The 25,554-nt window shown below is 56.1% G+C and overlaps 1 protein-coding gene across 6 annotated transcripts in view; it reads right to left on the bottom strand.

Moving 5' to 3' along the window:
- Nucleotides 1–2,836: 2,836 nt before the first annotated feature.
- The window catches only part of TDP1 (tyrosyl-DNA phosphodiesterase 1), a 65,153-nt gene continuing 42,435 nt past the window's right edge, over nucleotides 2,837–25,554 (bottom strand). Inside the window, exons 14-16 of one of the 6 annotated variants that reach the window (XM_028507339.2) lie at nucleotides 23,456–23,558; nucleotides 11,478–11,586; nucleotides 2,837–3,183 (exon numbers count right to left, since the gene is read on the bottom strand). In XM_028507339.2, the coding sequence (XP_028363140.1) occupies nucleotides 3,110–3,183; nucleotides 11,478–11,586; nucleotides 23,456–23,558 (286 nt within the window). In that variant the 3' untranslated portion in view covers nucleotides 2,837–3,109. Of the gene's footprint in view, nucleotides 3,184–11,477; nucleotides 11,587–17,520; nucleotides 18,139–23,455; nucleotides 23,559–25,554 lie in introns of those variants that run through there. The other 5 variants (XM_036013106.1, XM_036013110.1, XM_036013103.1 and 2 more) reach the window with 5 other exon arrangements.

Raw genomic sequence — 25,554 nt, 5'->3', positions numbered from 1 at the left:
TGGGTCTGTGGTCCAAGCTCTTGTCACTACCTGGTGACCCTCTGTCTTCACCCAGGGGGCTTGAACTAGCAAACCTGGGGAAGGATTCAGTTTATAGTGTAACTCACAGATAAACAAACGGAAACAAAAGTAACCTTCCTTTGTGTTGCACACAGATACTTTATTTCATTTAAAAACACTGGTCACGGCCCCCTGAGCTGATTTCATGATTCTCTGAAAGGCCGAGGCCACAGTGGGAAAAAAATCTCTGTTCTGGAACACTCGGAGGATAGGGTGCACTCACTCAGGCAGCTCTCCGAGAAACCTGGACTTTAAAATCCTGGTCCTGGTTTCCTTTGCAGTGAACTCCGGTTGCTCGCACGTGTCACTGGAGGGCGAGGCACGAAACACGGCCAGCGTCCGGCCCTCGATGCCCTCACCTGCAAGGAGCCTGCTCTGCTGCCGGGTTCTGGCTCCCACGGCGCAGTGGCTCGGTGCTGCCCGCTAACGTGGCATTTGGCGGCTGACTTTGTGTGCCGCTGGTTGGTTCTGTCGTGCCAGCTATGACTCATGGCTCCAGAGGAGGAGAGGCACCAGGTCTGCAGCCACCGCTGCACATTATGTACACAGGGCCGCCGCCTCGGCCGGAGCTTTGGGATCGGTGTCTTAGTCTCTCCATCTGTGAAATGGGGGTGATAGCAGCACCCCTCCACGGGGGGTCATGAAGATTAAATAAATCAGGTGACACACATGAGACATGTAGAGTACCCGGCACAGGGCTGGAGCGCAGCACCTGTGGGTCAGCATGCCTGCTCGGGGACCGGCGGGCAGAGACGGGCTCCCAGGGGGTCCCCAGATCCCACGCTGTGCCCTGGTCACGTGTGCTGCCTGATCTGATCTGCCCTGTCTGTTGTTTCTGCGTGTGAATCCCACTGAACAAGCAAGGGCCCCTTGAGGCCTAACGTACCAGGGGACAGAAATGCAGGAGGAAACTGTGCAGTTTCGTCTGTCGCACTCTTTTGGGTACTGCTTGAGGTGGGCTGTTAAACCTGGAAAACTCGTCAGAGCTTGTATCAGAATGCGGCCTGACCTGTGCATCACACACAGCACGTTATTGGTGGAGTTTCAAATCTAACCCTACACAGGAGCTGGTTCCTTTCTGCATGCTGCTGAGTCCCTGCACAGACTTCTGTCCTCAGCCTTGCCGTTATAATTAATGTCCCTCACCCATCAATACAATCCCTGTGTTCTATAAATGTAAATAAAAGATGTCTGTGTGAGCTTGTCTTTGAGGTCTTCAGCAGTCAAAGGCAAGTACCCACAAGGAACATCAAGGAAGGGGTTCCAGCTTTACTTCTTTAGCAACAAGGGTGAAATTCCAACGCCCTAAGATCTGAAACAAACACTCTGGCATCCCGGCTCCGGCTCTGAGCTCCAAGGCCCTTTGCAGGAACGTGGGCCAGACGAACGACACGCCCGGGGGACCAGCCGTGGCTGGTGGCTGTCTGTCCATCTGCCATCGGCATCTTCACGGACCGGGCCCTGAGCAGCCCAGGCCTCTGGGCCCTGAGCTGGGCCAAGCTGTCTGCCTGTAGCCACTGTGACTTTGCCCCGCTACCTGGATGCTCCTGAGGTCGCCTCCTAGGATGGGGCTGCCTCGCTGGTGCGATTCTGGGTCCCTCGGACACCTGAACACCCGGCCCCCGCTGCCGGCCCGGGGTGCACGCCCACCGTCCTCCGGGCTCATCCGACACAGGGCTTGTTTGTTATGGGCAGGAGAGGGCAGGGTCAGAAAAGGGTTAAGCCTTCGTTTTACTGCCTGTGAAATGAACTGGTTACACTGTTTCAGTGGCTTTTCAACTTTTTGGAAGCAGAACACTAAAACAATAATTAATAATAACAATGAAAGATCTCAGAGAACGTTCGGGTGTGGAATCCCGGCCCATGAACATGAAGCGGGAGGCAGAGCTTCTCCGAAGGGGCGTGGAGGACACGCCAGGCCAGTCCCTCCTCCGTCACAGCACACCCCCCCCCCCCCCCCAGTTTCCAAGATGGGAATTCCAGGCCTCTGAAGAGCAGTTTTAAAAACTATTTTTAAAAAATCTTTCCCAATTAACACTGAACACTATTCTCAACTGTAAGATGAAGAGGCTGGAGACACACTGGAAATCAGCCCCCTGCTAGAGGAAACAGGGGGGGGTCTAAATCCCCCCTAAGTGTGAAGGGCGGTGTGCACAATGTTGTGCACAACGTGGAAAACAGACCCGTGACCCAGCGAGTGGCATGACCTGGAGGACACCTGGAACCTTTCCGGGCCTCGGTTTCCTCACTTGTAAACCAAAGGCGCCAAGCTGGCTCACCTCCTAGGATGTTTTCCAAGTAAAATACCCGTGTGTGTGTTTCCATGATCCTGTGAGCTGTCTTTTCCAGGAACTGGTGGGAACGGAAGAGACCCCCACGCAGCCCGGGGGTGGGGGAGGGAGCCGCAGCTGGCCCGGGCCAGGGAGCCCCGTGGTCAGCAGTGAGGCAGCCAGCGCGGCGCTGGGAGGGCGGAAAGCGCCGAGAAGCTGCCGGGCCGAGGCCACACGACTCCCTGGTGTGCAGGGCCGCCACACGGCCTCAGGGACAGGCAGGCGCCTGGGATCTGCAGACTCAGGTCCAGCAACCCCAAGGCCCTCAGGAAGCTGAGCGAGGGCCGGGGGAGAAACAACCAACCGGTCACACGTCCCCTCTGACGAGTGTCGGCTGAGTGAGGAGCCCCTCCCCCGACGACGCACGACCTGCACAGTCAGCCCTCGGTTCCCAACAGCCGGCACCACCGAGAGAGTCCGATCACTACGAGAACTTTCCATCTGTATGTTCTTCTCACAGTGTGACGTTTAATCGCTCTTATTCCGAAGCACAGTGCGGAAATGAGAATTAAGAAAATATAACTATTTTTTTGTGAAAAATGTTAAGGACCGCTAAACCTATAACCAACATCCATGTTCAAAAGAGTGACCCCGGCAGGGAGTGTCCCGGGGTGCAGAGAGGACTTGGAGGGACCCGAGCACCCCGGACGAACAGGAACATCTGATGTTTGGGGCTCAGTCAGTGTCTTATGCGGGAGTTTCACAGAGCTTCCGCCCTCTCACGTGGGGACCCACATGTTCCCGTGTGTGTCCGGGGCTTTGGTGTAGGGAATGTTCCAAATCCACGGCCGATCTGGAAGAAAAAAAACAACACACACTGCGTATGCATACCATTGGTCTGGACGGGGCCGAGGAGAATTCACTCTCCAGACGGCATCTGTGCACCCGTGTGCTGCTGGAGTGTGCGACTGTGGAGGACCTTGCTGGGACCGGCCCCAGAAACACCACGCTTGCAGTGACGGTCCGGGCTGGGACGGGGTGAGCACAAGCCCGGGGGGCGCTCTGCCTTGCCACCTGCACGGACCAGCCGCCTGTGGAAGCCTCAGTCTCCCTACCAGTGCCTACGTCTCGCAGCTGTCCTGAGGATTGATTGAGATAAACCCGTGTGGTGTGCAAGACAGGGTGTCCGGCACAGAGAGCCGAACAAAGCACCTAGCCCTGTTCCAATGCCGCCTTGGCCCTTCCCTGATGCTGGGGGGGTGTATGGAATCGGGCCTCAGGCCCCTCACCTGTGAGGTGGGGACCAAGCTCACTGGCCGCCTCCCGAGACCACCGGGAAGCACAGATGAGGGAACACCTGTGACAAGTCCTGGTGTGTCGGGGATGCTCAGTAAACCGGGACTTTTCTCTCTTCCTTTTAACTGATGTTTCAGAAACTGAAGAAACCTGAACAAGTCATGTGGAACACGCACCGCTACTGCTGGAGTCAGACCACTTGGGAAGAGCCGTGGGGACACGGGCAGGGAGTAAGCGCATCGTGGGGACTACAGACAACCCCCGTGGCTGTCCTGGTGCGTGTGCGAGAGAGAGAGCAGCTCTGAGTGCTGATAGCGAACAGGCCACCGTGCGTATGTCTGCAGGGAGGGACCGGCCCCCTCAGCCCGCGTGGCCCTGCCGGCCGCCCCGGGGAGGCCTGCTCCTCTCTCTGGGAGAGGCGGGCTGTGGCTTGGGGCGCAGCTCAGGGACGCAGCTCAGGGACGCCCGGCCGACGGCGGCCCCCGCTGCTCCCTCCTCGAAGCCTTGCTGTGTGGAGTCATCATGGGGCCAGCATTAGAACAGCAGGAAAATGGTAACAGGAAAAGTTACAATAAAAAAAGAGAAAAGGAAAAGAATGCCAAAGATGGCAACAAGTTATCGGGACCCTGTTCTCTTGCCTTTGGCCTTGGGATGGCTTGAGAGCATAAAACCACACATTTTTTGTTAATGAACGAGCTTGTGAGAGAGCCCCGAATCTGGGCCGAGTTTCCTAAAAGGTGAGGGACTGGTGGGGCTGGAGACTTGACTCCCACGATACTCGCTGGCCTTAGAAAGCGCTGCTCTCTCCCACTGGGGGCACCATCTTCCGTGGCTGGACCGCTCTGCCTCCCCCACCTTCTCCTGCAGACTGCTGCTGGCTAACCCAGGTCTGCGTCATCCCCATGGCAGAGGACACCCGGTTCCTGCTGCGTGAGCAGTTATCAGAGAGACTCTTCACCAGTGCGGGGTTTGAGATGCAAACGTTGGCCAGCCAGCCAGTAACTTTCAGGCCACCCCTGCACTTACTTTCTCCTCTCCTTTGACGTCAGCCAGCGGTGACCAGCAGGCCCTGGACACCACCCTGTTGGTAAAACCCCAGTGCTCTGCTCTGTGGGGGACAGTAAGTGTCGGCATCTACAGGCAAGCTGTCTCCCGTGCTGGCGAGGGGCCCTCCACTACCCTGGGGGGAAGCCACATAAAGGCCAACAGGAAAGGTGAGAAGAGGTTGGTTGATTCTGTCGTCTTTCTACCCATCACTACCGGAAATCGGCATTAACAGCTTAGAGGAAGGCCTGTTTTAAGCAATCTGCATAAACTGTCCCACTGAGAGAATCTGCCTCACGATACAGTGATGCATGCATCCGAACTGTGTGTTGAGAGCTGGTTAGACATGAGATGCTTTGCTGGACAAAGCTGAGGGCCTCCCAGCGTCTCCAGGCCAGTGGGGCGGACAGAGCAGCAAGTGGGCCATGGTGTGGGGATTCTCAACTCCACCGCACGTCACAGTTCCCTAACCGGGACCGTGTGGGAATCACTCACCCCCCCCCACCCCCTACCAGGAAGCTTGTTGCATCCCCTTTCCCGGGCTGGGGCCTGGGGAGATGCATTCTATCAGTTCAGAAGGTGATCCTGACACAATCAGAGGGTGGGATCCAGGGCTAGAGGGGATGGAAGGCTGTCTTTTTTCAGGATACAGTGGGAGGATTGAAAACTGAAGGATGACAGGATGAGATGTGCAGGCAGGCGGGGGGGGGCGGGGGGTGCAGAGGGCGGAGGCTGGAGCCAGGGAGACGAGCGAGCAGCACAGGGCAGGTGAGACAGGATGAGGCCCACGTCAGGGACACGGCAGGGGGCTGGGCACGAGGGGGCAGCCTGGGGGGTTTCTCTCCGTGTGGATCCCCCTCTCACCGCTCCCCGAGCTCAGGCACTGGGTGTTGTGTGTGTCTGACGTATCTTTGGGCACCCCAGACTTTGCCCCCACTGTGGGGAGGGGCTGCGATGGAAGGGCAACGGGGGCGTGGATGCTGGGAGCGGGAGAACCGGAAGCCCTGGCTGGGTGAACCCGAGTGCTCAGGGTTAGGGTCGCTCATCTGTAGCATCCGTGTCGTGGCGGCGTGAGTGTTCCATGACTTAATTCATGTCACGTGCTCAACGGCAGCTCCTGGCCCGTGGTGAGCACTGAAGGAGCACAGCTGCTATTGTAATTATTACTGTAATTACGGCCACCCCTCCCCCCACTCACAGTGGGTGAGGACCGTCACCACGCTATATGCTGTGTACGTCCTGACAGGTTTTTTTAACAACCAGACAAACCCAAGCACAGTACAGAAATCCTGTTCTATTCAGCTGGGTAATACACCTTCTCCTCTACTCTTCTAAGAAACAGCTCGTGGGGTGAAGGACTGCTCAGGACTCTCTGTCCCACTGACCCCCAGGCTCCAACACCCATGTGTACACTCCCACTGTCCTCTGCAGGGGACCTTGATACACTACCTCCAGAGCCACTGCCTCACCTGAGCGGCCACTCCTCATTCTTTCCTTACAGTGGGCACAAGGAGACTGGGCGCGGTGTGTGACCCCAAAGAGATGAACCAATCACCGTAAGATTTCCGATGTTATTTCACTTGAGACTACTCTGACATCAAGGACCATATAAGAGACTCGACAGACTTAAATATGAAGGAAATTCCCCAAATATTTTACACGGGGTCACCGACTACGTAGAATTGCAATCATCTGACTTGCAGCATGAAAAATAATGCAATCACAGCCACTGCAGGATGGAGCCGGAGCTGCCGGTCAGGAGGCACTGCCCTGCACATCTTACTCCTTGAAACTCTGGAACATTAGAGCTGGGCAGAGGGACCTCGCGCTGGGCTAAAGCAACATCACACTCCCGACAACCACATCCGCGTGCCAAGCTAGCGGGGAGCAGACATTACGAGGAGAGGACGGAAAACGACAGACGTTCTTTAGGATTGGCATCACCGTGTCAGCTCGCTCGCCCCAGCAGAAACTCCTCCTTTAGCTCCTTAACACCCACAGAAACGGCTTCCTTCTACTGAGGCAGTTACCCCTCCCCCATCCGTTCTTGTAAAACTCCACATGTTCACCTCCTAATGAGGGGGGGGGGCACACACACTCCGGGTTCCTCCCCGAATCAGCTCTTCCAGAACAGCCCTTCTCCTGGATCTCAAGCACAGTCCTCTTTTTTAAAACTTTGATTACTCTACATTTCCTTAGACTTTCTGATTCTGAAGTCATTTTAGAGGCAAAACTGGGGGTTTAGTTTCAACCTCTGTGCAATGAAACAAAAATGGATCTTGTTAAAGGAAATGATCAAAAGCACATCTAAAAACTTTTTTGGCTGTCTTTTTTTTAAAGTCTCATTTCTCAAGATCTTCCAAAAACATGTCCTTAAAAAATTAGACGAGACATAGCAACGATGATTTTAAGTAACTTACCTGTTTGTATACACTTTGGATTAGAAAATTAAATCAAATTTCTGTTTCCCTCACAAAAATATACATCTGGACTCTACTACTTAACAATAATTCTAGATGGAAGTTTATTCCCATACTACCTAAATGCAAGAATTTACTTAAAACTACACAGTAAGGGAAATGGTTAAACCCTTTGGAAACAGGGGGGAAGAAAAGTCAGCCACCCCAAAATATGCCTTCTGGGGTATTGATTTTAAGCTGGTTAGTTCTAAAAAAACAAATGATTCAGGGAAAACCTCTGACCCTCCCCCAAACTGCCTACAAGGATTCAGACAGCGGACCTGCTCCAGAAAGGGAGGAGACAGCACAGGCAACTGCAGTTCAACATGAACCAATGTGGTAGCGAGGGACTCAGCAAGGCCCACTGACCGACGTCTCGTTGCTGAAGAAGCGCAAAGGTTTGGCCCATCTCCGTGGGAACGGCCTTTTCTCCCTTGAGGTCCCGAACCACCACCCCCTCTCCTTAGCTCCAGACAGAGTCCAGGCCTCAACTGCCTGGTCCTGTCCTTGGGTCTCTCTCCTCATGGAGCTGCCTTACGTACCTACGTAACTAAATTTCAGCATCTCCCCCTGTTAACCTGTCTTATGTCATTTTAGCCATTCGACCAGCCAGAAGAACTAGGAGGGAAAAGGGGAAAATTTCCACTCCCCAGGACTGGGGTTATGTAAGAGAATGCCTTTATTTTTAGGAAATGTATATTGAAGTATTTAGAGAAAAAGGGACATACTGTTTGCAACTTTCTCTCAAATGCGTCAGAAAAGAAGTGAACGAGAGAAGAGGGGAGGAATTGCACAAATGTGATAAAATATTAACATTTGGGGGAGCTGGGTGAGGAGTATAGGGGAAATCTTTGTACTTGTAACTTTTTGTATATCTGAAACTATGGAAAGAACACAAAAGAAAAGAATACTATATAGGTACAATGTGTACTTTCAAAAAAGCAACAGGTCACTCAATAAATAAAATATAGCTGAAATCCTGTGAAGTTCTGGATGTTTGATTACTTCTTTGACTTGACACACTTGCTCTTTAAACCCAAGTAAGACAGGCCTTCCTTAACCTCACCTTGGCGTTCTCAGCGGTGTATCAGACAGTAAGGAGAATACAAGGGGAAAGGGAGTGCACAGCAGACGTGCCTTTGGGAGAGAACTCGGGAGGGATCACCCACTCACCCGTCTCTCTCTCCAGGCTTAGGGTCACAGGGCAGGTGGGAAATACAGGGACGACATGTGCTGATTTTAAAATGTGAGTGACTTTGCTTTATGAAAGTTTTCAAAAAGTGCAGCCCCTGTTAGTAAAATGAGTCTGGCAGAGCGTAAGTTAGCAGAAGAGCAGCTGTGAACTTGAGGAGGGCGGAACTGCGTCTGCCCGACACACTCCGTGCACCAAGGCTGTGTCTGCGCCCAGGAGGCGCGAACGAGTGAGCAGCAGGCGCCGCACGAGGCCAGGCGCACCTGTGGCCCAGCGTCCATTGTTGATCAGTTTCTGGGTTTCAGGGTGTCGGGTGGCCTCTCGCAACGACCTGTGATTGGTTCCCAGCAGTGTACTTCTTTGCTAAGGTTTCTGTATAACCGCCTGATTTAACAAGCCCTCCTTATGTGTTGGTGGCTTGGAAATCATTTTTTCAAAAGAAGTGCTTTTCGAATCTTAGCCACTTGCTTTTCCAAATCTTGGTAAAATGCCCTTTTTTAGACCACACGACCCCCTGGAACGTCGGCTGTGTATGAAATGGTGACACCTGAATCACTGGCACTATTCCACATGCTAATGGAGCAGCGCGGAAGGTAAAATCGTAGCAATAAAAATTAAAAAGCTCCAGTCTCTTTTATCTTTCAAAGGAAATGCATAAAAAAAGAGAAAATCAGCTAAATAATGGAAAACATTCTTCTGGCTGGCCAAATAAAAGATTTATCATCAAGACACTACCCAGTTTAATTCTTGGGATGCTTTTCCTATTGGGACTTAAAGGGACCTCAGGATATTTTGAAGTCTCCTCCACCTCTCACGCACCCTTTCCAAATCCTTTGGAAATCTGGAATGAAGGGAGGAGGCAGGAGTCCAGCCAAGGGCCGGGGTGGGAAGTACAAGCACTGAGGCCAGACCAATGCCCCTCCCCAACATGTGTTTATTCAGAACTCAGGTGCAAAACAAAGCAAAAAGCAAAGGAAAGGCGTGGGAAGCACAGAGAAAGGGAGAAAGAGCCAGAGGAGGACTGACGGACGATCAGGTCCGTCCTGGAGCCTCAGTTGGTCTGCACCCTCAGCTCCCCACGGAGGCAGGGAGAGAACGGACACCAACCCACTGCAAGGCACCGGGACCCGGACGGGGAGTCTCAGGGGACGGGAACACGGCCTGACTGCCCCCTCTTGCACACACAGCAAGGCTGGGCGGGTGAGTGCACCGCAGACACCGCGCCGGCTACTCCTCAGCAGCCCTGGGGGGCGGGCACTCCTGCCCGCGCCTCTTGCAGACAGAGGCGTGAGGGTCCGGAGAACACAGATAACTGCCCAAGGTCACGGAACACACTGTAACGTCACGTACAGCACAGTCTGGCCGTAAAGCGATGCTGTCCCCGGGTGTGTGTGTGTGTGTGTGTGTAGTGTGTAGTGGGTGGTGGTGGGGAGGCGGTCGGAGACTGCCTGCAGTTCTGATAAAACCTACACAATCCTGCTCAGGAAGAACGCACATGCACGAGTACACCGCAAACTCAGGGGACTCGGTGCGCACGGCCTGGGACGGAGGGGAAACGCCTCCTGAGACCCCGGGGCCATGCCGCTGGTGGCGGCACCCGGGCAGCCGGAGCCCGGGGTTGAGCGCTGCAGAGTGAAGAGCGTCCTGTCGGGGCACTGCTGCAGCCAAAAGGGTGCGAGAGGCCCCGGGGGTTGCTGGGGCCTCCCTTTCACTGTCTCGGGAAGAAAGGGACCAGGGGCCAGGCAGACTGTTAGGGAACCCGGAATATTAATGGGGTGATGTCGTTAAAACTTTCCGATCAAAACCCCAAACTTCCCTGCTCATCGTCAGCCTTCGCTCAAAAACTGCAGGTTATAATTCGTCCACCCGTGGAGGCCTCTACCTTCTGGGAGAAAATACGCTGGCCGTGCAGACGTGCACATTTTCCGTTTTAAATCAGTAACCAGGGTCTGCGTGGGGGTCCGGAGGGAGTCACCCCGGCGTGCCTTTGCGGTCTGCAGGCTGTTCTGAGCGAAAGGCGACTTTCACCTTGGGCTGGAGAGAAATTTCCGGCCCTCCTTCCCAGAAGCACTTGAGCAGGGGCCTTGCGCACAGTGAGATACCCTAGGCACCCCCTCTTTAGCCAGACTCTCCTTCACCAAACAGCTGCTCTTCTCGGCACCCCGCACGGACCCTCTGCAGCCCCCCCGCCCCGAGCACTGCCTCAATCGCCGGCTCAGGACGCCCCGTCCGGCTCAGTCCCCCTTCCTGTCTCCGGACCTCCCATGCACTCGGGGTCTCAGACTCGTGTGTCTGTGGGGCGTTCCCAGACAAATGCATGGATTGCGTTTGGTCACTCCCTCTCGCTGATCTGTCTCTTGTCTGTCTGATTATCAGACCAGCCACAAGGAGCCTCAGGGTAGATGCACGCTTGCTCCTGCCCCACACCCGACCTTACACCTCCAGGGTGAACACCCCTCACAGACCGCCCCGAGTGGGCGGGTGGGCGGGAGCAGTGTGAACTTGGCCTGCACAGCCAGCCCGCCCGCCCTGTCCCCGAGACGCCAGAACCGGAACCGAAGCGGCTGTCACCGCCCTGAAGAGAGTCAGAGCCTGGAGCAGCGGTTTTCAACGTGTGGCCCGGAGACCTCCCTATGAAGAAGTGGGGGGGCTATAAAGTTGAAATCAGGTCCACCGTCATATTAGGCCATAGCTGTCCCTTTAGTTTCTCACGAGTACACAGATGCAATGTGACACGTGTGACATCACATGTGGTGTCACACAGAGCAGCTGTGAGAATCGTTGTCTCCCATTAACCAGGACAGAAAAGAGGTTTGCAAAAAGTGTAAACAGTGCCACCTTCCATTTTCTTGAAAATAGTCTTAAAAATGTAGATATTATAATGGGTTTATTATTCTAAAACAAATTGGTAAATATTTTCAAATTTCTTGATCCTGATTTCTGATGTAGTGAGTATCAACAGACAGAAACCCCCACACAAACCAGAGCTCTCGGTGGTCCTCCACAATGATACGAGTGCAGAGGGGTTCCAAGACCAGCGAGTTTGGGAACTACGGCTCTGGCGGCCCCAGGTGGGGCAGCAAAGGGGCCGGTGCTTCCAGAGTGTTCCACAGGCCGGCCTGCCCCCGAGAGCCCCCCGGCGTCTCCCCGCCTCACCTTTGCTCCCGTACAGCTCCGGAGGGAGGTCGCAGGGCACGGGGAAGGATGCCGCCGGCTCCTGGCCGCTGGAGAAGAACCTCGGCTTCACCCGGAAGCTGTCCAGGCCCTGCAGACACACAGAAGGAATCCATGACGGTACCTCCTTTTCTGGAAGACGGGTCTCAAGGAGCGACTGGGCCTTTATGATGGCGCTCACACAAAACCCAAGTTATTTCATGGCTGTTGTCAGTGCTCGATAGGTCAAATGCATTTACACCCCCCCATGATTCCTTCCTAAAAACGAGAGGGGGTCAAATTCCAGGAATCACATTCTAGCAGTTTGCAGAAGTTTAATCAAGACTATGAAGATGCAAGAGAAAACAGTTTAAAATACTACAGCCCATTTCAACTAACCACTATGTAGAGTTTGCAGTGAGCGTTTAGAAGACTCTATAAAAATATCTCAAAGCAGTTTCAATATTGCTATAGTAACAGGCTGCTCACTCTGGTGTAAGAAGAAAGAAAAGTCGCTTTCATGTATAATGAAAGCGTTCCAATGTAACGCGACAGGAATATCAAAGTGAAAAGTCCTCAGGACCCACAAAACGGAGGGTTTGTTTCAAGGACTCGAGAATAGAGTATTAATGTTGGGTCTTACTCGGGGTGCGGGTTAAGGCTCTGTGTGGAGGCTGAGGTGCTGCCCCCGCCTCCTTCCAGCACAGGGCCCGGGCCGGGTGAGGGGCCTCACACAGCAGCCTCGTCCCCCGAGGCCTCCAGGCGTCCGTGCCGCCTGCCCGTCTCTGCTTGACCGTTACTCTGGCTCTTCGTGCGCAGGTCTGTCGCTCCTCCTCTCTGCCCGCCCACCCACAGTTCACCCGCCCTTCACATCCTGAATGCCCACCTGCCGGACGGTGCCAATGTCCTAGGGACCCAAAGAGCCGGGGCTGCAGGGCTTCGCCTTGGTGACCACGTCACTCAGCAGGGGAGGTGGCCGGGGACAGCCCAGGACACGCTCAGAGCTGCAGTCGTGCTGGCCGCAGGCCGTCCGAGGTCCAGCCCTTGCGCTGGTGTCCCCCGAGCTCTGTGAACGGCTCACGTTTGCACGCGTTCACTCAGCACGCTGCTTCCCGATGCTCCTCTGCGTCGGCACGAGTGCCGGCACTGACTGTCTCGGAGCCCCCACCAACGTCACCGTGCCTGTCCTCGGGGGGCGCACGGTCCAGCAGGGAGACAGCACACAAATCCGTCCCAGACAGTGAAGTAACCACAGTCTGTGGTAAGTGCTGCACAGACACACGGAGGTGGGAGGAGAGAGCGTGGTGGGCCTGCTCTGGATTTGGGCAGGGGGTGGCCGACGGAAGCTCCTCGAACAACTGATGTTTAATCACACTCTGAAGGACGGGTCGGGTTTGGCCAGGTGAGAGTGGGGAGGATGTTCCAGGCAGAGGGAACAGCACCTGCAAAGGCCCAGAGGTGGCCGAGAGCTTCCACGTTCCACGCACTTAAGAAAGACGGTCTGTGGGACCCTTGGCCACCAGTTTATTAGGCCTCCATTCCCTCATTCGTTAAATCGACACTAAGAAAACACCTGGATATTATCTTAGTAATGCTTCTCACTGCAGCGCTCAGCACACGTCTCAGCGAGAGCTGGTGTCCACAGGAGGTGCAGCTGTGAAATCGGGATCACAGAACCTCCCCTGCTTCCTCGTAAGGCTCCTGCACGAGAACAAAGGAAGCAGCGTGCAGGAAAGTGCCCTGTGTGTGTCAATTCCTCTGGAGAGGAGTGGGGCTCTCAGAGCATCGCGGAAGACGGTGGGTAATGATGCAGTGAAGGGCGGCATGTGATCAACACCCGGCACAAATTCCAGACAGGAAAGGAAGAGGTGGCCTTTCACCAGGTGCAGGGCAGGAGAGGCTTTGTAGGAAGCACTGTAGCTGGGCCCTGGAAAACGGCACACTTGCGGTAAACAGAGATGCGTGGGCAGAGCAGCAGGACGGCCCGCTGGACCGAAGGCCGGGCAGGCGCACCAGGGACCCTGAGTGAACTGATCCAGAGGAGGATGGCTGGGGAGGGCCGGGAGGGAAGTCAGAGCGGGGTGGGAAGGGCTTTGAATGGGAAGCAGTGTAGGCATCCATGATTTCATCTGGGCCCGGCCCCTGGCCAGTGACTGGCACAGAGGTGTCGGGGAGACCATCTTCCTGCTGGGAAGCTCGTTAGCACGGTGTGTGCGCCTGGGGCTGCAGGGCGCCCTCACGCCGCCAAACCCACCTCTCACGGCCCGGCCCTTGCACTCAGCCCTGCCTGAAGCACGGACTGGCCCCCGGGTCTGCCTGTTCCCTTATCCTGAGTTGGCTGTCCGTCACTCAGAACCCTATGTGTCAGAGCACCCAGGTATGGGGGGAGGGTGGCCTTTACTCCGGCACATAGGGAGGAGCTGCAGAAGGGTCCCCAGCACAGAAGTCCCGCCACAGAGGCAGACTGGTGCAGACTGGAGAAGGGTCGGAACCGCCGGGGCCGAGAGCTGGGGAGGGTGAGCGAAGGGTGAGGGGCGCAGCGCAGGTGCCGCCCTAACAAAACCGGTGTGACAAATTCACAGGGGGAGATACACTGCAGGAGCGTGGGGTCGGTGCAGGCAGCAAGACAGGGGGCTGAGAGACTGAAGGAAAGACTCGTAAAATGCAGGGACACAGGAGGGTGGAGGAGGGGAGCAGGGGGCCCAGCACAGGACCCCGAGGCCTCTCCTCGGCCCCACGCCTTCCCCCACTGGGCAGAGCACGGCTGGGCGCCTGCTCCACACCCCCCACCAGTGTCTCTCCTCGCAGCGCACCCCCGCCGCGTTCTGGAGCCGAGGACCTGAGGACGGCAGCATCTCTTACTTGCGTGCGTGACTCACTGGCCGTGTGCCGCCCGGCCGGTGACCTTGCCTCTCGGTCCTCGGCAGCCCCGTCTATCGGATGGCTGTGGCGCGGACACGTTCCTTAGAGAGGTAACGGGCATGTGGACGTGACCAGTGTGATGTGAGTGCACGGCGGGGCGGGGCGGGGGCGGGGGGTGCTCTCTGTGGGGCAACTGCTGGTCTTTCACCCAGAGAATCCCAGTCTGGGGAATAAGCAGCTGCCGCAGAGCTACTGTGTGGCAAGGCGGGAAGCGAACCCCGCCTTCCTAGTTCTTGGCCCTATGTTCCTGCCGCGCAGCCACCGGAAGGTCTCCTTCTCACCCAGCAGGAGCCACGACAGAGGAAAAACCCCTCGCGCATTTAAGAGGCGACACGAAGGCAGGTGGCCAAGGCAGGACGAGCCAAATCCGGGAAACCCTTGTTCTCGACGTTTTTAAAAAGAGAGAGGCCAGTGGTCGGAACTGATGCCGACTTAACGACTACTAAATCGTTTATGGGGTTTCAGGTAGAAAAGACACTCCCCTCTTCTTCGCTCCTGGCTTATCCTGTGACCCTGGAACGCACCCGGGGAAGGGCCGAGGGTCTCTGGGACGGACCCAGACCCGACGGCTCCGTGTCGTGCAGTTGGACGACCTCACCAACGAGAAGGCCTGAGCCATCGTGTCTGACAGGAAGGAGTAGGTTTTTTTTTCTGAATGCCATTTCTGATCCAAATTCTAGGGTGTTACATCCATATAAAAAAAGTACCACTTTTCCCTTCAATCTGGATGTCAGATAATCTGAGGCTGTCTTCTAATTACCGTTATTTATGTGTCACAGCGGCATCGCCTGGCGTCTCGTGAAACAGAGGCAGGCGCCCTCCCAGGCACGAGCACTTAGACGACAGCTGAGACGACACATTTGTAAAACACCAGAGGAAAGGGTGGACGTGTGTCACGCAGGAGGAGCTGGCGGCGTCTCCCTCCGCCAGCCCTGGGAGGAAGAGAGCTGGTTATCACCGTGACGGATGGGGTTCGGCAGCTCAGCACAATCCCAGGGAGCGGGGGACCTTCCCAAATTTCAGCTGGAGATGTAATGATCTTCCAGCTGCACCTGAGTCGCATCCTCCGGCGGTAAAACCCTGTATATACGCTTTCCTGGGTAAAACAGTAATGGCAGCTGAACCTTCTAGAAGGGGTGCACTTAATCCAAGAGGGGCTAAGGGATAAGGAAGTGCACTGCAGGCAGGTGGCTGTCTCGCGCTGCCTGTCAGTCAGTCTCCGCCCAGTGTCAGCTGCCCGTCCGTCCAGCTGGGGCCCAGGAGACGCTTCCCGGAGGAGACTCAGCCAGCACGACATCATCGTGGGCACGACGCCAGCATTCTGACCGAGGCTCAGTCTCTGCCCTCCGCCTCCTGTTGCTGGTCTGCCCACGTAACCTGCACCCGGTGCCCAGTGCTGGCTGAGCCCCAGGTGCTGCCACACACACTCCCCAGGTCACAACTCTTAAGTCCCCGATGATCCTATCCTGTACCCGTGTCAAGGCTGAGAAACAGGAGCCTAGAAAGCAAAGCAACAGACCCACAGCCTCACAGCCTGCAAGCACGATCCCAAGTCCCTTCCCTGTCCTCTGCTCCTCTAGATCTGAATCCCCCGAACCCTCAACCACTGCGAGTCCGGGGAAGTTCTTTCTCTCGGTCCTCGGCATCTCTTTGCTGCGTTTGTCTACACTCTGCCTCTTTCCGAGCTGCACAGGAGCCCGAGGCAGAGCAGTAGCCCAGGCTGGCCCACGGTGAAGCGGCAGCTGCTACCGCGGCCAACCTCACCTGCGCACTAGTGAGCACTTGCTGGTGATGGGGGCCGGGGTGGGTGTGCCAGGAAGGGGTGGGAGGCACGCCGGTCCAGTTCACAGCAGACCTGGATGTCACACAAAGGAGTCTGGACATCGTCATGTGGGTGGAAGGCAGCCACTGAAGGTTCAAAGGCCAGGGGGGAGGCCACAGCTTCACAACTGGGTTGCGGCCGAGATGGGAAGGGGGTGGGATGGGATGACAGTGACCAGCAGCAGCAGGAAGAAAACCTCCTGACAGGGCAGATGGCCATGGCAACTGGATGTGGGTGGGGGAGGGGAAGCAGCAGGAAAGTAAGGAACAGGACGCAGGGACCCTGATTGCTGGCTGAGTGGTTGCGAAGAAACACCAGTCGCCACAGTGCTGCCCAGCGGCGTCCTCCCGGGAAACCCCAAGCGCCCCCGGCTGACGGACGGGCTGGGCCCCAGGTGGGCCCTCAGAGGTGGCGCCGGGAACTACAGGGCAGGTTCTTCCAGCCAGAGTCACAGCTGGAGTAATATTGTCCTTTTTTGGCAACAAAAGAGAATAAATAGTTGGACCGGGAGAGAGGAAAGAGAGAGACTTGAAACCTGAACATTCTTGGAGACTTGGTGGAGGCAGTTTTAATTCTGACCGCAGAGACAAGAACCTGCCGTCTCAGGAGCAGGCGACCCCGGGGCTGGGGAGGGTGGAGACGGCCCTCAGCCCTGGGACAGCGCAGGGACGCTCGGCTACCTTGTCCGGAGGATGCAGCTCTGATCACGGACCTTCTTCCCAGAGGCAGGGGGAGCTCTGGCCACAGAATACCAGGCAGGCTCAAGTCCAGGGCCGAGCCAGCGCCAGACAAGGTACGTGCGCAATAAACACCAAAACGCATGAAGGTCAAAGTGAGAGATGCTTGCATTCCCTGATACCCTCACAGACAGATGCCTTAGGGTTTGAAATACAGTTACTGACCCTTGAGATCACTGGATGTTTCCCACATTAAGATTTCCAGGAGCTGCACGAATCAGTCTAACCTAGAAGTTAAATACAGCTATGCTAAAGGGGCAACCTGAAGAACATCATGTACTCCTGTGGAGGAGGGACTGTGAGACCATACAACCTGTCTGCCCCGCAAGCTGGACCTGGGTCAGGACGAAGGTGCTTTCTGCACAACTCCCCTACAGACCGGCCGTGACTGATGTGCACTCTGACCCGAGTCAGCACCCCTGGGGTCTCCTGCTGCGCGCTGGTTCCAGGAACGGGCTGCCGTGGCGACCTGGTCAAGCAGGAAAGCAACCGCCCGAGACACGCCTCCTATGTCCATTTCCCTTAACGATCTCCACTAATTAGCAGACTGGAGAGGCTGCACTTGTGTTCCTTTAGATCTTCAAAGAATAAAGTCTTTAGTCAAGTACCGACTATGTAGCAGCAACAGCTAAGTGCTGGGTGCACGGTCCAGTGCACTTTGATACAAACCCCCAAAGCTCTAGAAAGCGTTTCTAATCAAAGGAAAGGTTACCAACTCCATGCTCTATGGCAAAGTTAGGTGATCTCGAGATGATGGGTTTACCAATTAATTCATTTAAAAGCAGCAGGAAAATGTGAACAGACCAACATTTGGTTACCAGGGGCTTATGAGCTTCCAGGTCAATCCCGGAGGTGGCATTTTGCTATGAATAGGAACACTGGCTCCCGGCCCACTGGCTGGGAGGCCACACCGAAGGTGACACTCCACACAGCCATGGGTCCCTGCGTGGCAGGCCCTCACCGTGGCCGTGGGGGAGGGGAGAGCTGCAGGGTTCCTGCCAGCCGACTGCCTACAGCGTGCTCCACACTGTGCCGCTCTGCACACAGAGCTCGACTGTTCGCAAGGCTGGCCTCGAGTCAGCCTCCTGGAACACAACGGCGAGGGCGGGCTGCTGGTGAAGGACAGACGCAGCAACGCCGGATGCTGATAACTCAGAGGTGTGGGCGCTCCGGACCTGGAGTTCTGCCTAGGAAGCACAAAGGTGGGCCGCTCTCGAGTGAGGAACAGAGTGAAGGAATGAAACACAGTCACTGAGATCGAGTAGGCTGAGGCATGAGGAAGCGATTCTATTCTTGCTGTAGAAGTGTGGGAATGTAAACTTCTGAACTTTCCAAGCCTGCATCAACGCTTGGGCACACACCAGACCTGCAGATGACCCTCTGGCTGCCTGGTGGGGGCGGGGGGGGGGGGGGCGGACAACTCTCAAAGCCAGACCACCGGGTGCGCCCACACCGCCAGGGTTCCATCCTTGCCTGACATCGGGCTCACAACCACCCTGGATGGCTCCTGGAGCTAAGAATGCACCTTTTATTATAAAACCTCTTGACTCGTCTTTCTTCTTCAGAATACTTCTGGTTTCTGCCTGGCTGTGGGTTCAGTTTGGGAACCTGTGCCTCTTGACTAAATCTTTATCCTTATTTCTCTCAAAGCCTTCCGACCCTTCGAGTTTGTTTCACACAAGAACCCAGATTCTAGATGACGTCCAGTCAGAAGAATAACTATAAAACTGGGTATTAAGTAAACCATTAGGCAAACATGTAACTGAACACATTAAAAGGCATGTCTCACTAGTACTGAGAAGAGATAACTAGAGAAAGAAACGCCACTGACCTCATCTTACAACCAACTGTTCCGGTCAGTAGCCACTCGAAGACTGATGGGCCCAGAACTCACTAACTGACCCACGGCACGAACACACAGGGGTTGGCGAAAGATGAACCTCGCAGGCTCCCAAGATGTGTGTGAGTGTACTCATGCATGTGCACGCGTGTGCTCTGATTCCAGCAAGACGGCCGCAGGGGAGCCCGCGCAGCCACACTGCAGACTGCGTACGACGCGGCGTGCGGACACAGTTAAGCACCTGCTACACGCAACACCCGTGGACCAAGTCCACGGTCACTACTCTGCACGTTGGATCTCCGCACGGCAAGGGCAGCGTGTGCTCTAGGAACTTAAAGGAACGGCACCGACTAGCAGACCTGTACGAAGAGGCTCCCACGGGCAGGCCCTACTATGTGAAAGCAGCCACAGTCTGGTCAGGAGACACAAGGTCAAGACCGCACACCGGGGGCTGCGTGATGAGCCCCGGGTTCTGCAGAGCTGTGGGGGTGGAGGAGGGACGCCTGGGGCGATGGCAGGTGGGGCTGGGGCTCAGGGGTGTCATCCCCAACACACCGAGACTTGTGAGAAGGGTGGTGTGAAGGCTGATCTTACACGTCAAGGTGACCGGGCCACTGACTGAGCTCCCGCCCTGACCAGTGTGGTCAGTCGCCTGCCGTCCTGGGAGGTGAGGGGTCACAGGTCTGACACAGCCCGGCCCCTGGGAGGGGTGCTCACAAGAGGCGGTGGCTGCCTAATGCTTGGCTCTCACACTGGTGTTTCTTTACTTCTCTTTCTCCTATCTCTAAAAATAAATACATAAAGTCTTTAAAAAAACACCCCAACAAACGGATGGCTGCCCACTACCGGTGTGGACGGTATGTCTTTCAGAAGAGGACTCCAGCCAGAGCGCCCCGGCCCCTCCCAGGCGCACGGAGGTTTGCTGCTTCTCACCCAGAACTTGCACTGTTCTCTCCAGTGGGAAGGCTCGTCTCCCTGGGTGGTGGGTTAAATTCATACTCGTTTTTCAAGATCACATGAGGTCAAATGTGATCTCCTTAAAGGATCCTCCCCCAACCCCCCCCTCCCCCGACCCGGCAGGCCACAGGCCCCCTTCTCGGAGCCCGTGTATCCTGTACACCCCGCACCGTCTCATCACAGCCTGTAGTAACTGTTTCCTTAGCTCTCCATGAGCTTCCCAGGGACAAAGACCCCATTCTCATTCCTGCTAGGTTCCCAGGGCCCACGCAGCAGGAGGCATCGGTGCTGCTGGAGCTCAGCCAAGCACCTCGAGGTCATCCCGGCAGACAGAATGTTCAGTTCTAGGCCTGAGATACACCGAGGAGGGACCAGCCGCGTCGTTCCGCCGAACGGCCTCTCACCAGCAAAGTGTCTCGTCCTGTGCTTGCGTAACCTCCGCACAATGACAAATGACCTCATGGCACACATCTCCGGGCTGCCCTCAAAGTCAAATCGTAAATGTTAATTCTGTGCAGGCCACGCCAGGGTCTACTTGTTTTCCAGAAGCTTCCAGGAGCAAGTGACACAGATGTGACACAGCAGCTTAAGGACAAAGGCTCCTCTGTCACCAAGGCCCCTGAGACTGCTTTTGCACAGACTGATAACACCCTCAACATCCCAATGGGTGAGGCCCTCTGGCAGCTGCTGCCCCTCAGGGTGGCTTCCTAGCTCACAGCAGCCCCGTCTCTGCAACTGGCCCAACGTCGGGGCGGGGGGGGGGGGGGGGTGGCCCTGGGGGAGAACAGAGGCGTGGAGGGCAGACCCAGGCCTGAGCCCTCACTGTAAGCGCAGGACGGCCAGCGACGGCGCCGAGAAGCCACGTGGGGAGTTGCAGGCGGCGGCGGCAGCCCCAGGAGTGGTCCACGGCTGAGGCCCCAAGCTGGCCGGGCCTCAGGCTCCCTGGTGCCGGCTGTTCCTCTCTCCTGCGGCTCCTGTGACACCCCCCTCCCAACACCCCCTCCCGAGGTCTTACGTAAGCTCAGGTTGGACTCTCTAAAGCGCAACTAACAGAACACAAATGCCCTCCTCCAGCCCTCTGGGGTCTGCTCACTCAGGCCAGGCGCCTTCCTCGCACGCCTCAGCACCCAGTTCGTGCCCGTGACATTTCGTGTACGAGGGGCCCGTGTGATTTTAGGACCTTCTTGCCTAACGGGGCCATCAGCTCCTCGGGAGGGGGAGGGCAAGGCTGGACAGTCCTGTGCGCCGTCCATAGGCCTAATGCTGGGACCTCGCCCAAGGCGTTTAGGACTCACCCATGGACCTGACAACCCGCCGGAAGGGGAGTGACGGCAGGACAGTGGCGTGTGGGTCCTTATCAGTGCTGTGGAGCCAGCCTGCTTGTTGTGAGACAGCCCCAGAACCCTGGTGACTAGCGAGTCCGCTGTCTCCTCTGTGTGTCAGTTACATGGCCGCCCCACCTGGGGCCTGGCTCTGGAGTCTGTGGGCACAGCATGCGGGGTGGTGGTGGGGGGGTGGAGTCTATTCTTTATATTCTTTATCGATACCCCAACCTCTATGTTACCCAAATCGCACCGCAGTGGGGCCCTTCCTTATTCTGAAAGTGCAGAAATAAGTCCAGTAGAGACTCGACTGGGAGAGTCTGCCCGACCACGCCCACTCTCCCTGGCGGCCTCCTCTAGTGCACAGTCGGGAACAGCAGCCGAGGTGAGAACTGGGGGCGTCTACGGACCGGAAAGTGCAGCATCCTTCCTCCTTACTGTTTCAGGAGGCGGGATCAGGCCGAGACAGGGAGGAGTGACTAGGATTCTGCCAATGCTGACAACAAACGCCAAACTGAGGGACGTGGAATCCATTCCACTATTTAAGTTATTATCAGAGGGTAATCCTAGCCTCCGCCCGAAGCTACAGTCGCTCTAATCACACGGAAGTGCGGAACAGCATCACCCTGCGTTGGGAATCTACCGCTCCCCTGAGACAAGGCTGACAGGTCACAGGAGGGGCCGGCGAGGGGCTGCGGTTTGCGGGCCGCACCGCACTCATCGGTGGAACCTGTGGGAAGCCGCGTCCTGGCCTATAGAACACAGGCAGCCGTCCACCTGTGGGCCGTGGAAGTGGAAACCGTCAGCTGCAAGCTGCGCTGGGATTTGCATTCGACTCTGTAGGAAACAAAAAGTCCTGGAATCTTACGATACTACCTGCAGGGGAGTCCTGGGGGACAGTTTTGTAGCGACGCCCACCGAGATGAGGAAGAAAGGATGGCTGGAGACTGGTGTGGGGAGGAGAGGAAGGAAGAGTGCTCTCACTGGAGCAGGCATGAGAGAAACGGAGGCGTGGGGAGCCCGCTGGGCAGGGTGGGGAGGGGCGCACGTGCTGCGTGGTCAGGACCGAAGCCTAAGGACCCAGGGCTCCCTGAGAGAATCTGCAGGTCCAGTCCGAGTGGTTTACAGTGGAGCCGCATTGTGTGTGTGTGTGTGCGTGTGTGTGTGTCACACACTCAACCACAGCAGGTGGCGAGAAAAGGAAAGAGGAAAAATAAAGCACAAGCCACCCCATCATGAGGGCCATTCTGACCGACGAGGGAGTGTGAGCCCAGCGTGCCCGAGACGGGGGGAGGCGGGTGGGCGGTCTCAGGGCCCCGGTGCCTCTTACAGTGGGAGCATGCCCCTGAACCAGGAGGGATTCTAGTGTGTCGAGAAACCTATGGCTTGAGCCCGGCCGGGTGGCTCAGTTGGCTGGAGTGTGATCCTGATAGGCCAAGGTTGTGGGTTTGGTCCCTGGTCAGGGCACATGCAAGAACCAACAAGAATGCATCAATAAGTGGAACACCAAATCGATGTTTCTCTCTCTCAAAACAAAAAAAAACAGAATAAAAAGGAAAATATGGCGTGTCCACCCCAGTCCCTACATGGAAACTAGCCGCTTGGGGGTTCAGCTGCAGACACAAGCTGGCTGTGCCGGACACCTCAGGAGGAACACGGCCTCCAAGTCCAGGTCCTCCCAGGCAGCCCACCCGGCAGTCTGACGGCACCTGGCCCCTGCGGCCCCCTGAATGCCACCTCTCGCAGAGGCTGCGAGCTTCCCTGCCTCCCGGCGTGTGCTTCTGCCAATCCCCTCCTGTGAGCTCTCCCCCCTGCCCACCTGCCCTCAACCCTGAGCCTCCTTCAACCAGCCCTCCTGCTTCCGAAGGTAGCACTCAAGCCTAACACGGCTCATACCTGGCTGAGCCATTTCTTTGGGGACTCGTCATTGCTTCCGAATAAATCTCCACACCCGTTTCCTGACATCCATGTGAACACTGCTGACGTTACCCAGAGCAGCAGCTCCCTCCTGGACTGGGTGCGCTCCCGGAGGCCGGCCGCTGGGAGCATGGGCTCCGGGTGAGTGCCCGGCTCTGCAGCCTGCAGCCTCCGACGGGCTCTCCTGACTCCGGACAGAAGCGCAAAACCCACCTCGTCTCATGCGTGACAGGCAGGCGGTTTCAAGGGTGAACTTATAGCCCTGGCTGGCATAGCTCAGTGGATTGAGTGTGGGCCACGAACCAAAATATCGCAGGTTCGATTCCCAGCCAGGGCACATGCCAGGGTTGCAGGCCACGGCCCCCAGCAACTGCACATTCATGTTTCTGTCTCTTTCTCCCTCCCTTCCCTCTCTCTAAAAATAAATAAATAAATCTTAAAAAAAAAAAAAAGCGTGAACTTACAAATGCCGACGGGAGGAAAAGGACCCCGAGCTCGTAGGATCGGATCATCAGCTGGGCGCCGTTTTTCTCCAGCGCCCCCCAGGCGGCCTTGGACAGGTTCGCACTGCAGGGACAGAGACACGGAGGAGCTGACTCAGCGACGCATTTCGGGGCAGGTGGTAGGAGCACCGGCCGGAAACACGGGTCCCCGTAACCGGGTTCATTCCGTTTCTGGCAGATTGGGCATTTGGAGATAGGGGATTGAGTCCTACTGTGTCCTCGAGATGTATCTGATTGCTAATTTGGGACAGTTGCACACTCATCTGCATTTTCCTCAGGGTAGCTATTAAAATAATTACCCTTCCTTAGAAAAAAATGTTTTTCTGTCCAAATCCTTTTAACTTTCAAGACTCTGGTACAGCCAGGATGCTTGGTTTTGTTGTACATAAAAGTAGCATTAAAAAAAAGCAAACCCCAAAACAATGCCCTGACTGGCATAGCTCAGTGGATTGAGCGCGGGCTGGGAACCAAAGTGTCCCAGGTTCGATTCCCAGTCAGGGTACATGCCTGGGTTGCAGGCCAGAACCCCCAGCAACCGCACATTGATGTTTCTCTCTATTTCCCTCCCTTCCCTCTCTAAAAAATAAATAAATAAAATCTTTAAAAACAAACAAACAAAAAACAACTATGTCAGTATCATCTTATATACTAGTATCTTGAGCATTGCATTCTTTCTTTTTTTTTTTTGCTTTTTGTGTTCAGCCAGGCAGTGCTAACTTCTTTCAATCTAAAGTTGGGGTGTCAAACTCATTTTCACCGGGGGCCACATCAGCCTCACGGTGGCCTTCCAAGGGCCAAATGTAGAGCTCCTTGCCCCTGGTTAAGGAGTAGCTACATTCATACAGTCCTAAAGTTACCTTCGGCCCTTGGAAGGCCACCGAGAGGCTGATGTGGCCCCCAGCGAAAGTCAGTTCGACACCTCTGGTCTACAGAAAGGCTCTGAGGGCAGTAGACTGGGGTTTGCATCTAGAAAGAACTGGTGCACTTAAAACCACGTTTTACATGGGAATGGAGTTACAGAGGTGGCTAAAAGTCACATGAAGCAGCAAGAGGCAGGCGACTCGGGGTCGGCCCTCTGGGAGCCTCTGACACTATGAGGTCGACGCTCAGGACTGAAGAGGACGGGCCGAGCTCTGCCCCGTTGTCTTCGGAGACCCTCTGGGAACGCTCACCCGCCCGTGAATGAACGTAAACCCGCTGCAAACATTGCTCCCCATTAGGCTCATCCAGCTTCCACTTCTCTTTTAGAACGTGGGCGAAGGCTCAGCTGCTCAGAGCCTGGCTTTGCGGACAACCGAGTATTTTGAGGGTCACTCACTCGGCCACCCAGTTTTCTCCTGCACGGAGGGAGGGCAGGACCTGGGGGAGCCGGACAGGGCAGTGAAGGGACAGGAACTGGGGCCTTATCAGGGTTCCACGGGCGCAGGTGCGGAGGCTGACAGAAGTCAGAGCCGAGGAGACTCTGACGGCGAGTCAGGTAACTTAAGTAAACTCAGACCTCCTTGCCTCCCTTCATGGGCCACCCTGAGCACGGGGCGCCTCTGGGTCAAACCCTGCTACGTGCACCTGTAAATGTCTAAAACTTGGTGGCAGTAGTAGCGGCATTAGCCGCCCCCAACCCCGGCCCGAGCAGCTGTGCCAGCAGCTGATTATGTGCTTTTGGGATTTTGTTGGAAGGCGGATGAATCCCCAAGACGGCTGCTGCGATGGGAACATGTCCGGTGACAAACGCCTCTTCTCACGGTCGGCACTCAGTCCAGGCTGCTGCTGTGGAGCGTGCAGAAGTGACGACAGACTCGTCTTCCAGCCACACAGCCCCGAGGACCCTGCTGGGGGGGTGGGGGGCAGACGCCACCCTAGCTGGCGCGCCGACAGCAGGTGTGACAGGGGGTGGTGCTGAGCCTCGGTGGTGTGAGCAGGGAAGGGAGGAATCACGCCAGGGCTGAGGTCGCTGGCCGGGTGCCTGCCACAGCCACGCGGACACTCGGAGTCGCCCTCCACTCGGCAACGGCTTTAGGTTTTCTTGTTCTGCCCTTGGACTCTGCTGCTTTTGATGGAAC

Source organism: Phyllostomus discolor, chromosome 1 (assembly GCF_004126475.2).
Source record: "Phyllostomus discolor isolate MPI-MPIP mPhyDis1 chromosome 1, mPhyDis1.pri.v3, whole genome shotgun sequence".
Classification (NCBI taxonomy): Eukaryota; Metazoa; Chordata; class Mammalia; order Chiroptera; family Phyllostomidae; genus Phyllostomus; species Phyllostomus discolor.
Note: the sequence above shows the minus strand (reverse complement) of the source record. Positions and strands in the feature narration are given on the sequence as shown.